Source organism: Rhinoraja longicauda, chromosome 29 (assembly GCF_053455715.1).
Source record: "Rhinoraja longicauda isolate Sanriku21f chromosome 29, sRhiLon1.1, whole genome shotgun sequence".
Classification (NCBI taxonomy): Eukaryota; Metazoa; Chordata; class Chondrichthyes; order Rajiformes; family Arhynchobatidae; genus Rhinoraja; species Rhinoraja longicauda.
In genome coordinates this window covers 18,484,437-18,498,779 of record NC_135981.1, presented here as the reverse complement: position 1 = coordinate 18,498,779, position 14,343 = coordinate 18,484,437, and the positions used below count along the sequence as shown (strand labels likewise).

The window sequence follows — 14,343 nt, the reverse complement described above, 5'->3', positions numbered from 1 at the left end:
GTTGGGAATTATTTATTGAGCCAGAGGGGAGTGCTTGTATGGAGTGGGTCATGGGCGTGTGGTGCAGGGGGGGGGGGCAGGTGGTGCAGGGGGGGCAGGCGGGCGGGAGGAACCAACGCTCGGAGCCCGGGTTTCCGCACGGACCCGAGTTGTGGTCGGGCAGCCGGGCAGCCGGGCAGTCATGGCGCTGGATGCTCGCAGACGCTTCTTTAAACTCCTTGTGCGCTTAGGCGCCGTCATCCTCACCCGCTTCCCCTTCTGGAACTGCTTCAGCATGTTGATGCTGTTCGCCGAACGGGCTGATCAGCGCAGGTGAGCGGCGGAGGTGGGGCTCGGGGGCAGAGACAGTGTGGGGGGAGAGAGAGAGGGTGGGGGTGTGAGGAAGGGGAGAGTAATGGAGGGGAGAGAAATGGAGGGGAGAGTAATGGAGGGGAGAGAAATGGAGGGGAGAGTAATGGAGGGGAGAGTAATGGAGGGGGGAGTAATGGAGGGGAGAGAAATGGAGGGGAGAGTAATGGAGGGGAGAGTAATGGAGGGGGGAGTAATGGAGGGGAGAGTAATGGAGGGGAGAGTAATGGAGGGGAGAGGTAATGGAGGGGAGAGTAATGGAGGGGAGAGTAATGGAGGGGGAGAGTAATGGAGGGGGAGAGTAATGGAGGGGAGAGGTAATGGAGGGGGAGAGTAATGGAGGGGAGAGTAATGGAGGGGGAGAGTAATGGAGGGGAGAGTAATGGAGGGGGAGAGTAATGGAGGGGAGAGTAATGGAGGGGAGAGTAATGGAGGGGAGAGTAATGGAGGGGAGAGTAATGGAGGGGAGAGTAATGGAGGGGGAGAGTAATGGAGGGGGAGAGTAATGGAGGGGGGAGAGTAATGGAGGGGAGAGTAATGGAGGGGGGAGTAATGGAGGGGAGAGTAATGGAGGGGAGAGTAATGGAGGGGAGAGGTAATGGAGGGGAGAGTAATGGAGGGGAGAGTAATGGAGGGGGAGAGTAATGGAGGGGGAGAGTAATGGAGGGGAGAGGTAATGGAGGGGGAGAGTAATGGAGGGGAGAGTAATGGAGGGGGAGAGTAATGGAGGGGAGAGTAATGGAGGGGGAGAGTAATGGAGGGGAGAGTAATGGAGGGGAGAGTAATGGAGGGGGGAGAGTAATGGAGGGGAGAGAGTGTGAGGGAGGGGAGTAATGGAGGGGGGAGAGTAATGGAGGGGAGAGTAATGGAGGGGGGAGAGTAATGGAGGGGGGAGAGTAATGGAGGGGAGAGAGTAATGGAGGGGAGAGAGTAATGGAGGGGAGGAGAGTGAGGGAGGGGAGAGTAATGAAGGTGAGGAGAGGGTAATGGAGGGGAGGAGAGGGTAATGGAGGAGGGGGGAGTGTGAGGGAGAGGAGGCGAGAGTAATGGAGGGGAGGAGAGGGTAATGGAGGGGAGGAGAGGGTAATGGAGGGGAGGGGAGTGTGAGGGAGGTGATGGTGTGTGGGGAAAGAGTGGGAGATGCGGAGGGAATGGAGACGGTGGGGTGTAGGGAAGGGGAAGAGGATGTGGGGGATGGGGGTGCAGAGAAGGTAAGGGTGTGGGAAAGGGTTGAGGGGGTGGGTAGGGATGTGTGGAATGTGAGCGGAGGGTGTGTGGACAAGGTGGGGTGTGGGAACGGGGAGGGTATGGCTGGAGGGGAGAAGGTGTAGCGTGGGAGCATGTTGTGGAGGGGGAGAAATGATGGTGTGTTGGGGTGGATGGGAGGATGATGTACAGGGTGGGAGAGAGGTTGGTGTGGTTGGGAGAGTGGAGGAAGGATGGTGTGGTAGAAGAGAGGGAGCAATGACAGTGCTGGGTCTCACAAGGAGTATCATCCAGGTATTTTCGACGCAGGCTGTGGAATTCCTACCTATGTTTCCCTGGTCACCACATCGTCACTTCCTCTCTTCCCCCATCTGACTTATGAAAGTGTTTAATTATGAGACCACATCCATTATCAACGGCAGGGCAAATTCACATATTGCATGATACATGGCCTCTTTGGAGTTATCACAAATTAAACACCATTTAGTTTTGCATCTTTGAAAATTACGAAGACATGTGCAATTTGGGTTCTGGGAAATATGATCAAAATCAAAATGCATCTGATATTTTGAATGAGGTATTTATAATTCTGTGCCTGCATGCCTCTCTGAGCTATAATATGAGACGCAAGACTCTCATATGTGTTGTTCCTTTGGTTCTGTTTTTCTGCACGTCTCTGATTTTATTTGCTACAGCGTTTCCACCTGTGCCTTCAACTGCCAACACTAAGCTCCAGGGAAACCTTTTGTTTCCTTACCTTTTTTTCCTGGTGAGGCACCCCTGAAACCATGACCAACATTTTAGTTTCCTGATCTCCTATCTCCGTTGTGTCGTGGTATCCCATTTCCTGGAAAGTGTTGTGGAATATTTGTCATGTTAGGCTTTTTATTTAAAAATAATTTATTATTTTTGAAAGGAATTGCCATTCATTCAGTTAAGTCTGGGAGGACAAAGAGGCGCAGTTGCTAGAGTCCAGGGTTCAATCTTGACCTCTGGTACTGTGTGGAGTTTGCACATTCTCCCTGTGACCGGGTGCGTTTCATAGAAACATAGAAAATAGGTGCAGGAGTAGGCCATTCGGCCCTTCGAGCCTGCACCGCCATTCAATATGATCATGGCTGATCATCCAACTCAGTATCCCGTACCTGCCTTCTCTCCATACCCCCTGATCCCTTTAGCCACAAGGGCCACATCTAACTCCCTTTTAAATATAGCCAATGAACTGGCCTCAACTACCTTCTGTGGCAGAGAATTCTACAGATTCACCACTCTCAGTGTGAAAAAAAACGTTCTCATCTCGGTCCTAAAAGACTTCCCTCTTATCCTTAAACTGTGACCCCTTGTTCTGGACTTCCCCAACATCGGGAACAATCTTCCTGCATCTAGCCTGTCCAACCCCTTAAGAATTTTGTAAGTTTTTATAAGATCCCCCCTCAATCTTCTAAATTCCAGCGAGTACAAGCCGAGTCTATCCAGTCTTTCTTCATATGAAAGTCCTGCCATCCCAGGAATCAATCTGGTGAACCTTCTCTGTACTCCCTCTATGGCAAGAATGTCTTTCCTCAGATTAGGAGACCAAAACTGTATGCAATACTCCAGGTGTGGTCTCACCAAGGCCCTGTACAACTGCAGCAGAACCTCTGGATGCTCCGATTTCCTCCCACATCCCAAAGACAATCTGGTTTGCGGGTTAATTGGCCTCAATAAAATGTCTCTACAGTGCAGGGAGTGGATGCGAAAGTATGATAACATAAAACTAGTGTGACTGGGTGATTGATGGTTGGTGTGGACTCTGTGGGTCGAAGGGGCTGTATCTTTCAATCAGTCAAAAGTCTGCTTGGCTCTCATAGGCTTGAGCACAGTTAACCATCAAAGCTGAGGTGGTGGCATGTTCTTTGTGTCCAAAAGATTTGGAGTTGTGGTAAATTTTCAACAACGTCAGTGATTCATGTTCAGCCTTGAACCCTGTTCTTTGTGTGAAATTTGCATGTTCTCCCGAAGACTTTCTCCCCTGAGTTCCCCGGCTTCCAAAGTTGTGTGGATTGGCAGTTTAGTGAGCCATTGCAATGTGTCCCAAAGTATCTCGGAGCAGGAGGTGGTGGGAGAGAATTGATGGTGATGTGGGGGAGAAGAGATTACAAGGAAAATTAGTGGGAATGGGATTAATCTGTGTCTTGGCACAGACAAGGTGGACTGAAATTGTTCCCCATCTTTCAAACACGATTCTTTTTAATAATGTAAATGATATGGCACTAACATAGTGGGCTGCAGAGCGGTTCCTGTGATGTACTATGTTATTTTTATCTTGCCTTTTTACCAATTTGTTTTACCTCAATCTTGCATTTCTGCTTAAATTAAAGGTTTTTTTGGAAGACAGCTATGGTTGGTGGGATCGATCCTTATTGTATGGAAATTATGGATATAAATTTTGTGAAATTGTATCTGTAAATATCTTGTTATGATGAATTGTTAAGGTTGGTTTATATTGGCAGCATAAATGCCTGTTTAAATGTACAGCTGTACATTTGGCTTTGGCTTTCCAGTGAAAGTGATTGGTTTTCTGCCTTCTCTTAGGAAGCCGGATATTCCAGTGCCATACCTCTATTTTGATATGGGAGCTGCAGTTATCTGCGCCAGTTTCATGTCCTTCGGTGTGAAGAGGAGATGGTTTGCCTTGGGAGCTGCCCTTCAGTTGGCTGTCAGCACATATGCATCATACGTTGGAGAACAGGTGCACTACGGGGACTGGCTTAAGGTGAGGAAACCAAAGTGAGCATTCTTTGAACAATCTCAAACTCCACTGCAAGACGAGCTCCACTCTAAACGGGGGTGGCAAGAAGTAATTGCCTCTGCTATAGTTTCCATGCAATTGTTTCTATTGCTAATGTGAAGCCTCCTACTTGATGGACACAAAGTGCTGGAGTAACTCAGCGAGTCAGGCAGCATCTCTGCAACACATGGATAGGTGACGTTTCGGGTCAGCACCCTTCTTCAGACTGGAGTCAATAAGTCTCAAGAAGGGCCCTGAAACGTCACCTATCCATGTTCTTCACGGATGGTGCCTAATCGCTGAGTTACTCCAGCACTTTATATCCTTTTGTGTAAACCAGCATCTGCAGTTCCTTGTTTCTACATTTCTCCTCCTTTTATGTTCAGGTTAACTGTTTACTCACAAAGTGCTGGAGTAACTCAGCAGGTCGGGCAGCATCTCGGGAGTGAAGGAATGGGTGATGTTTCGGGTCGAGACCCTTCTTCAGACTCAACCCTTCTTCAGTCTGAAGAAGGGTCTCGACCCAAAACGTCACCCATTCCTTCTCTCCCGAGATGCTGCCCGACCTGCTGAGTTACTCCAGCACTTTGTGAATAAATACCTTCGATTTGTACCAGCATCTGTAGTTATTTTCTTATACTAACTGTTTACTCAATTACTTGCTATTTCTGACTATTCAGATGAAGTGAAATTGAAATAATCCTGAGATTGACTCTCCACCTTGAAGAGCAATGGTTCTTGGTGATGTATTTTAACAATAGGATAATTATCCAGTGCGCTATGGTGTGTGTGTGTGTGGGGGGGGGGGGGGGGGTGCTTCTATTTTAAGCAGGAAATAAAACAATGTAATCACTGTTTGCTTAAAGATTGGTGGATCATAAATTATAGCAGCTTCATTCAATAAAGCTTGGAAAATGAAAAGGCAGATATGTAGTGGTTAAGAATTAAGTCAAATCCCAGAATATATAATCTTCTAGAGATCCAGGAATCCATTGATTACCAATTAATACCACACAACAACTCTGAGCCTGTTTGTGATGTAATGGCACTAATTTAGACATTACTTTTGCAAAACAAAATAATTTTGGTCTGTAGGAGGGTCTCGACCCGAAATGTCACCCATTCCTTCTCTCCAGAGATGCTGCCTGCCCCGCTGAGTTACTCCAGCATTTTGTGTCTACCTTCGATTTAAACCAGCCTCTGCAGTTCTTTCCTACTAATTTTGGTCAAGTTGTGGCCTACATTCTAGTTATTTTAATGGAAAAAGGAAAAAGGAAGAGGTCGCCCCAGCAACAGGAGAATAGGTGTCCAGGCAGAGATTATTGGGAGTGGGCGCAACTGGGGAGATCTCGAAAGAACCGCCAACAACCGAGTGAGGTGAAGGACATTTGTCAATGGCCTGTGCTCCCTAGAGGAGCAAAGGGCTTAAGAGAGAAGAGTGTGGCCTACATTCTAGTTATTTTAATTTCATGTTTTACTGGTATAGGCAAACATGGAGTAGCTTGAATTTGGGGAATGGCCTCTATTTGTGTCAGTATTATAAGTGATTTTGTTGAATTTTCATTCTCTTAACAAAATGACTTTGTATTGAAATGTATTTCTTTTATTTTCTCTCTTCACACACAAATCTTGCATCACACATGAAGTTTGGATTGTAATTTATATTGGAGAGGTAAATGTGCTCCAGCTACCTATTTCTATGGTTGATCAGCTAAAATAAGTGACCATGCAAGGGAACTTGCAGGACATCAAACATAGGTTTTGATGAGGCTTTTACTCTTGCTCTGTGCACTGCAACAATTTTTTCCCGTATGCTGATGAAATACTGAGAATGCCCAAATAACCCTCAAAAGGGATTTTGGGATGGCTTGCCCATAAAGACTCTGTCCAAGCAAGATTTCTTTTTTAGATTGGTTTTAACAGCATTAATCTCCTGCAGAAAATAGTTTAGTTTAGAGAAACAGTGCAGAAACAGGCCCTTCGGCCCACCAAGTCCGCACCTGCCAACGATCTCCGCACACTAGCACTATCCTACACACTAGGAACAATTTACAGTTATACCAAGCCAATTAACCTACAAACCTGTACATCTTTGGAATGTGTGAGGAAACTGGAGATCCCAGAGAAAACCCACACAGGTCATGGGGAGAACATATAAACTCTTTTCAGACAGCACCCGAGGTCAGGGTTAAACCCGGATATCTGGACTGTAAGCAGGCAGGCTTTTCTGTGGATTTCCGTGTTTTTAAAATCCATTTTCCGAGCTTTTTACATGGTTTCCGCGTTTTACACTTTGCCAAATAAAAGGAGAAATCGGATCGGAAAAATTAAGAAAAAAAATAAACGATGTATAGACTTGTAATGAAATCTAGGTTCCACTAGAGGTCGCTAGGGGTTCTGTGAGAAATCCCCCCCCCCCCCCAACCCCAACACCCAGGAGCGCCCTGGAAGTCTCCCCGGAAATGTGGCACCCAGGCTGGGCAAGGCAGCCAATTTCGACCTCATCGGGACTTCCACGGCCGATCGGTGGGTTGAATTTGCAACCTGCGGCCGGGGCTCTGGACCTCCAGCCCAGCTGGAGCCAGGAAATCTATCCCCATAGCCGGCTTCCTTGGCCTACTGGATAAACCAGCAAAGCTCTGGAACCAGAGTGCCAGAAAATCAGTGGTGGAACTGTAATGAGTTGTACGCCTCGCGCAAGTGCTCGGATCATTTTCTTCTTTTTTTCTTTTACCTCACTCACATGCCTGTGTAAGGCAGCAACTCTTCTGCTGTGCCGCCTTGAGCAATAGAAGTGTTTTTGTTCAGTCTAATGAACAAAAATCTAAAACTTTTGATGTAGTAAGTTTCAGTTGGACCCTTTGTGGTGTTTGTGTCTCTGGCATGTTTCAATGTTTGAATCCCCTTAGATATTGAAGGGATATCAAAATCTAATTGATGTCTTTTGGGCACTGATTGAAATGTGGTGAAATATGTTTTTGAGTCCTGGTGACATTTTATTACTGGGCGATGTCATTTCAAATATAAAATGCTATAAACCTATATAAAAAAAATGTGAGATTGATGTAGTAAAGAAATCCTGTATTGCTGAAGGAAGTAAATAAGCATTTTGAATTCCACAGGTAAGGATGTATTCCAGGACGATAGCTGTAATTGGAGGATTCCTGATATTAGCGAGTGGAGCTGGTGAGATATATCGGCAGAAGCCTCGTACAAGGTCGTTACAGTCCACGGGGCAAGTGTTTCTTGGCATCCACCTTATTTGTGTGGTGAGTAATTGACCTTTTTGACACTACAAATTATAATTTTTATATTAGCGACTTTTATCGAAACATACGAATGTTGTGAATACTGATATTTTACTGCTTTGGGTTTTGGAATAAAAGAAATATAAACTAATCCTAACCTAATTCACTGTGGCTCTAATTCTCCCCTCCCAAAAACCTTTCAGCAGTGCTGAATTGTACTTCAGTTAGATTTGGACTGAGGTAGTAGAGATTGTAGAAGTTAGAAATGAATGGTGACAGAGTGGCACAGCTGGTCGAGCTTGCTGCCTTACAGCACCAGAGACCCAGGTTCAATCCTGACCTCATGTACTATGGGTTCAATCCTGACCTCACGTACTATTTCAATGGAGTTTGCACTTTCTCCCTGTGACCGCATGTATTTCTTCCAAGTGCTCCAGTTTCCTCCCACATCCCTAAAACGTACGGGTTTATAGGTTAATTGGCCTTTGTAAAATTGCCCCTAATCTAAAGGGAGTCGGTGCGAAAGTGCTATAACATAGAACTAGTGTGATCGGGTGATCAATGGTTAGAGTGGAATGAGTGGGCCAAAGGTGGGCCACTGTTTCCACACTGTGTATCCAAACTGAACCACTTGTTCATTGGCACAGACAACAGTTATAATAGGTGACAGTTTAAATCATGATATTCTAATTCTGTTGTATTTAATCTTTAGGCTTACTCCCTGCAGCATAGTAAGGAGGACCGGCTGGCATATCTGAATCACATCATAGGAGGAGAAATTACACTGCAATTGCTGTTTGTACTTTATGCTGTGCTGGCTTTGTCTTTCCTCTCTGGATACTGTGTACGGACTGCAGCCCAGATGCTTTCTATTCTTCTGCCCATTGTAATTCTGTTTATTGATGGAAATGTGGGCTATTGGCACCATTCGCGCAGGGTTGAGTTCTGGAATCAAATGAAGCTGCTCGGGCAGAATGTGGGCATTTTTGGTGCTGCCATAATTTTGGCCACAGATTGCTAATGTTATTTTAAAGGTGAAGTTCCTCATTGCATGGCACTAATGAATCCTTGTACTGCTATTTATTTGACATTTAAAAAAAAATATGTACAGGCTCTTAAATATATTTTCAATATAGAAGATATTCTCTCACAATTCGAAAGATAAAGTGAACTGAGTGAGCAATTGCTTAGATCCTGGTGAACATACAAACTAACTGAGGGACAACTTTCTGCTCCTGGCGTGGTATCTCACTTTCCAGGACTGTTTTGAGATATTGGGTGCTTGCCTTAGGCAGATGGACATTTGCATCAGCTGTATGTATCTGAAATATTGGCTCATTTTGTGTTCATTGATATATCTTTTCACCAAATTCCATGTGCTGCATCATGAATGATAAATACGGCCTGTAATTTGTTGCAACATGATGTCCTGTGATTTATATAACTTATGAGTCCATTGTTCCTTGTAGTATAATACTAAACAGTTCTATTATCGTGTGCGAATCGGTTTCCTCCCTTAAAAGCATATTTTTTTCCAACTTCTATTTCCTTCGTCTGCTCCCCAAGGTTACTTACGCAAGCAAGATGAACAACACCTAGTGTCCACTAATTGATCTAGTAGGCAGCCTAAAGGCCCTCCTTACTTCTTGAGACAGTAGATCTGTGACAATCCACAGATGGGCCACCATCACAATAATGTTCATTTTGATTGAAATTTCAGTTTTGATTGCAATGCCACTGATTTTTTTTTTCCTTTCCTCCAATTTCACTTTGATGGTATAATAGCCAGCACTTCCCTCAACGGGTTGGGCAGTGCTATAGTTTTAAGCAACATATTCTGAAGGGTTACTCTTCTGGAGTTTCTCACTTGGCTATGTAGAAGCTGGATAAGTAAATCAGAAGACGACTAAGCCAAAAGATGTGGTGAATTTTCAGGTGGATAATGTTGACCACGTCAGCTACTGAGTCCAGGCATTAATCCTTTGAGTGAAATGATCATTATTTTAAGCACACTGATTTTTTTTCATAGAGTAAATAATTTATCTCGCCTTTTAACCGTTTTCTGTCGATTTGTTTCACCTCAATCCTTTGTTTCTGCTGAAATTTAATTTTTTTTGGAGAGCTGTGGTTGTTGGTGGTCAATCTCTCTGGATAAATCACGAGCTACAATGAGTTGTTGCTTTTGGATTTATATTAAGTTATAGTTAAAAAATAAATACCTTTTTATAATCTAAAAGTTGCCTTTGAGGGTGCATTAATGAGGCCCACTGTTTCCAAAGAGTGTAATGGAGATAGTAAGAGCTTTCATGAATTCCTGGGAGTACATCAACTCATCAATAGCTTCAGATTTGCTGTGACCTTTCCTTTTCTTTCCCCTTCATCCAATCCCTAACTACTGAACAAAATTGTACTAAAACTTTACAATTGGCCCTCAAGCTGTTGTGCTCATCCTGCAAACCGAGTTAAAAAAAATGAAATCAGGTTTAAAAAAAATGAATTGGCTTTATGAAGAAATGGAGGATCTCTAGTTTCTGTTAATTTTATAAATTGTTCAGCAAGTGGACCCTCCCCAAATGATGAAGGCATCGACTGTGATGAAGACATGAATATATATCATGGTCTGTCTAAAACAGTAAAGCTATTTTATACCATTTCTTCGTTGTGATCTCACAAAGGATTTCCTCTGTAAATAAATAAGCAGAAATGCAATTCAATTTTAAATGGACATTTAATTAAAAATTCAGAGTCACAGCGGGTTCACTATGTTTAATATTTGGAGGCTTTATATTGAATTATCTTTTTTATAATTGTGACTACTTATCACAGGAAGAGAAAGAGCTTGAATGAATATTTTACAAAGGCAAAAAAAGACAATGAATTCACAGTAAAACATGCTGTATATTGAAGTGATTTATGATTGTAAATTGAAGGGGTTGTGAATTGTGGCATCTGAAAACTAAGATTAATATTCCACATGGTAAAACTGCAACTGCCCTGTCACTCATGAGTTTAAAATGTTTGTAAATTTGACTAGATTTCAGTGGGATTTTAAGCCTCGAGTTTCTATAATCTGTGCTGAAGAATGTAAAACAAAATCTAATCTATCTTTGTCTATATTGTCATTGTTACTTTCCCTTCATGAAGAGTATGTTCAGATTAAGTGAATGGTGGGAATTTGGATCAGTTGGATCCAGGCCCCTCACTCCTATTTGTTTCTTGCAGGTTGATCTGTGTTGTATAAGGCTTCAGTTGTGTTTGTCTCAGAGGGATTAACACTGTTTCACACTGTGATACTGCATAAGTAACATATTGGGATTAAAATTGTCATTAAAAATTATATCCTATAAATGAACAAATGACCATCATTGATCCTAGGCAATTGTTCGAATGACATGATCTATAGAAAGGTTTGAATGCTCCTTTGTTTAAACCGTTCATGAGCAAGAAAACTAAGCTCGGCCAGTCAGTCAGCATCTGTGAAGTGAATGGACAGAAAACGTTTCGGGTTGGTACTCTTCTCTCTTCAGAGATTTTTAAACGGATATCCCTTTTCCACAGATAGCTTTTGAACAAATATTCTATTTTCAATATAATATACATTTGGAAAAATAAGTGGATTACCAGTCAACTGAAATATGTACCAAGCTGTGATTAGTTCAAGTATTCATTGAAGAGCTTGCAACCATAAATTATTTATTAAAATTAAGTGGAGTTACTTTCTTCGTAGGCAGCATTCAAGGGCAAGGATAATTTGCTTCATCTGGAGTGAAGAGTGGAAGATGCCTCTGTGTGATTTCTTTCACTGGGGGATGATTGTTGAACATGAGTTACTTTGAGGTCTTGGCAGGGTGATATCTTGGTCTAAGGGGATTCGAGCTGGCCCTACTCCATAGACTTAAAGTATGAACTTGCATAAGTGCCTGTATCTATTGTATTCACACACAGGTACATTCTGTCAACTCGTGGACAGACGCAATCACACATGCTCTTATCCACACACTCTTCCTCACCCCACCACATCTGCTCTCTCCCTCTCCCACACTCTTGCTATGTATAGTCAGTGAAATTCAATCTAAATATGTTTACAATGCAGAAGTAAGAGCATTGATATAGTTGTAATTCAAACATTTAGTTTCATCATTTAACACGAGGCTGATTGACATTGTCCATGAATTGTTTGTATTTATGTAACTTTTTTCTAAACATATTGAAGATGGAAGTTGCTAATTTCATCAAGTAAAGGAGAGCCTAATGAAATACAATTCAGTGCAAAATCTTTTTGCTTATTTCTACCACGCCAATAAATATAGTTTATATTTCCTCTATAGAAGACAAGTATTTTGTAGTTTCTTGGGCAAAATTTCTTCAATTGCATCATCCCTTATTGTTCATATGGAATCCCTTATACTCTTGATGTGAGAACGAATGAAAGAAAGGACTCTACATTAAATACAATTTCAACCAAAATACAACTGTCTTTGGAAAACGTTTCAAGCTGAAGGCATACCTTGAGCATTTAAAAAAATGAAACATGTAGTAACTGGTGCAGAGAAATGAAACCCAATTTTTCAATACTTTTGCTAGTTATTTGAAGAAAGGAAATTAGCAAATGAAACTGTTTTAAGCTGTAAAACAAACTTGTATTGCAATGGTGTTCAGAACATACCAGGTTGATCTAAGTCAATTTGATCTATGTCCATTTTATTTCTTTGTATTTTAAGTCAAAAATACTATGATTAGATAACCTGATTGATTAAATGATGGCGTTCATATGTTCATAGAGTTTTATAATGGGGAAATATTCCATTTGTTAAGGCCAATCTATGCTAATCCCATTGGCCCATAATGCTACAAACCTTTTTCTAACCACATACCTGTCCAAATCTTGTCTCAACATTGTAATTGCATCTGTCGCAACCCCTTTCTCTGGCAGCTCTTTCCATAACACCATAACTGTGTGGAAAATCTTGCCCCTCGATTACCCTTTAGATCTTTCCCTTCCCCTTTGAATCTTCAACCTATGATCTCTAATCTTAGACTCCCCTACACTGGGAAAACACTGTGATTATCTACCCTATCTGTGCCCCTCATAATTTTATACACCTCTTTAAAGTCACCCTTCAATTTCCTTTGCTTCAGGGAAAACAGTCGCTGCCTAATCTCTTTATAATCCAAACTCTCTAATTTAGGCAACCTTCCCATGAGCCTTTTCTGGATCCTCTCTGGTTTAATCAAATCCTTCATATTATGATCCTCTTTGAATAAACAATCTTTTATTAAGAACGTACGTGCCAATTGGAACATGAACTGGTAACCGTGAATTATTTTCTGTGCGCACTTGTGTAAATTGTTTACACAACCTTGATGTCAGCGACTTTAATGTCAAAGTGTTTTGTAATTAAATGACAGGAGTACTTTTTTTGTCTAATGTCTTTCTATAACCCCAATGACATATCAAGGACTTTCTCCAAATACATTTACTTTTATATGACCCTGTAAGTACAGCGTGATTTTAGGAATGGAATTTTTTTTATTCAAGTAGATGCTGATGAAATGTGTTACGACATGTTTAAAACAAAAAGAGTTCATGTGCACACTGCTAAATCTGATCCTCAGTTATGTTAAATCAATCTGCACTTCCCTCAGTAACTTCTCCAAGAAAAAGGATTGAAAATCAAAATCTGACTTATTTAGTTGTGCTGTAGTATACAAAAATGCCAGCAGCAGTGAGTTTAGCCTTTTATAGGATCGATATATTCACATTATTTTGTAATGTCTGTTTTTACTTTGAAATGCACTAAAAGAGGCTTGAAACGGGTAATTTTGTGTGTACATTTTTGATCCCCGTTGTACAAGCGCTCGGTTCTTTTCCTCTTTTTTTTTTACCTCACTCACATGCCTGGCTCGCTCACCTATGCTCCAAGGAATAAATTCCTAACCTGCCCAACCTCTCCCAATAACTTAAGTCTCGTAAATATTTTCTACGGCTTAATCCTACCAATAGCAGATTGATCAAAACAGCACAATAATCCAAGATAGACACAAAATGTCGGGATAATTCACCGGGACAGGCAGCATGTCTGGAGAGAAGGAATTTATTGTTGGCGTAGGCCTACGGCTGGAGAATGGCGGTGGCGATGGGACGAGGTGGGAACGGCAACTAGAGTTATGTTGATCTGAGAGGAAGAATAGAACTAGTCCTGATGGTTATTTGCAGACACGACAGGCTGTTTCCATGTTGTATGACTCCAGATGAACAATGTAAAAAAATGCATTGAAATTATATGTGTGCTAAAATTTTTAATATTTTCCAACCGATTTGGTGAGAATCAGAAAAAATTGTTCAGTGATTCCGATTTAAAAACTAATAGAATCGGCTGCTCAGAAAGAGTGTACTTTACTGTTTCTTTGTAGCCAATTGGCAATGAATAGTATAAGAAAATAACCAGATGCTGGTACAAATCGAAGGTATTTATTCACAAAATGCTGGAGTAACTCAGCAGGTCAGGAAAGAAGGAAGGAACGCAATGAATAGCTGATCAAAGAAAGTGAAAAAGCATGTGTAAATTTTATAGAAGGTTCAAAGCACCTTTTCATTGGGTAACGAGGTATGTACTCCAACGTTTTCTTTGGTTCATGTTAAATCCTGAATTAAAGTTTGGAATTTTAACAAATGTTTCTCATGCTCCAGATGAAAATGTGAATTGTACGTGGAGGTAAATTTCAGCAATAAATGTAATAAAGTTTCAAAGAACATTTTGTGTCACTTCT

General features: G+C 41.9%; 1 protein-coding gene across 2 annotated transcripts; it reads left to right on the top strand.

Moving 5' to 3' along the window:
* Positions 1 to 163: 163 nt before the first annotated feature.
* On the top strand, positions 164 to 14,319 carry tmem101 (transmembrane protein 101). 2 transcript variants are annotated; one of them, XM_078424618.1, is made up of 4 exons: positions 164 to 312; positions 4,129 to 4,309; positions 7,447 to 7,593; positions 8,285 to 14,319. In XM_078424618.1, the coding sequence occupies exons 1-4, from the start codon at positions 182 to 184 to the stop codon at positions 8,591 to 8,593; spliced, it is 768 nt and encodes a 255-aa protein (XP_078280744.1). In that variant the 5' UTR covers positions 164 to 181; the 3' UTR covers positions 8,594 to 14,319. The 2 variants fall into 2 exon arrangements, with proteins under 2 accessions (XP_078280744.1, XP_078280746.1); XM_078424620.1 differs by lacking the exon at positions 164 to 312 and adding an exon at positions 1,943 to 2,131.
* The last annotated feature ends 24 nt before the right edge of the window (positions 14,320 to 14,343 follow it).

Coding starts and splice junctions, on each gene's coding strand:
- tmem101 (XM_078424618.1), top strand. CDS start 182: ATGGCGCTGGATGCTCGCAGACGCTTCTTTAAACTCCTTGTGCGCTTA. Junction 313..4,128: donor GAACGGGCTGATCAGCGCAG/GTGAGCGGCGGA, acceptor GCCTTCTCTTAG/GAAGCCGGATATTCCAGTGC. Junction 7,594..8,284: donor GCATCCACCTTATTTGTGTG/GTGAGTAATTGA, acceptor TTTAATCTTTAG/GCTTACTCCCTGCAGCATAG.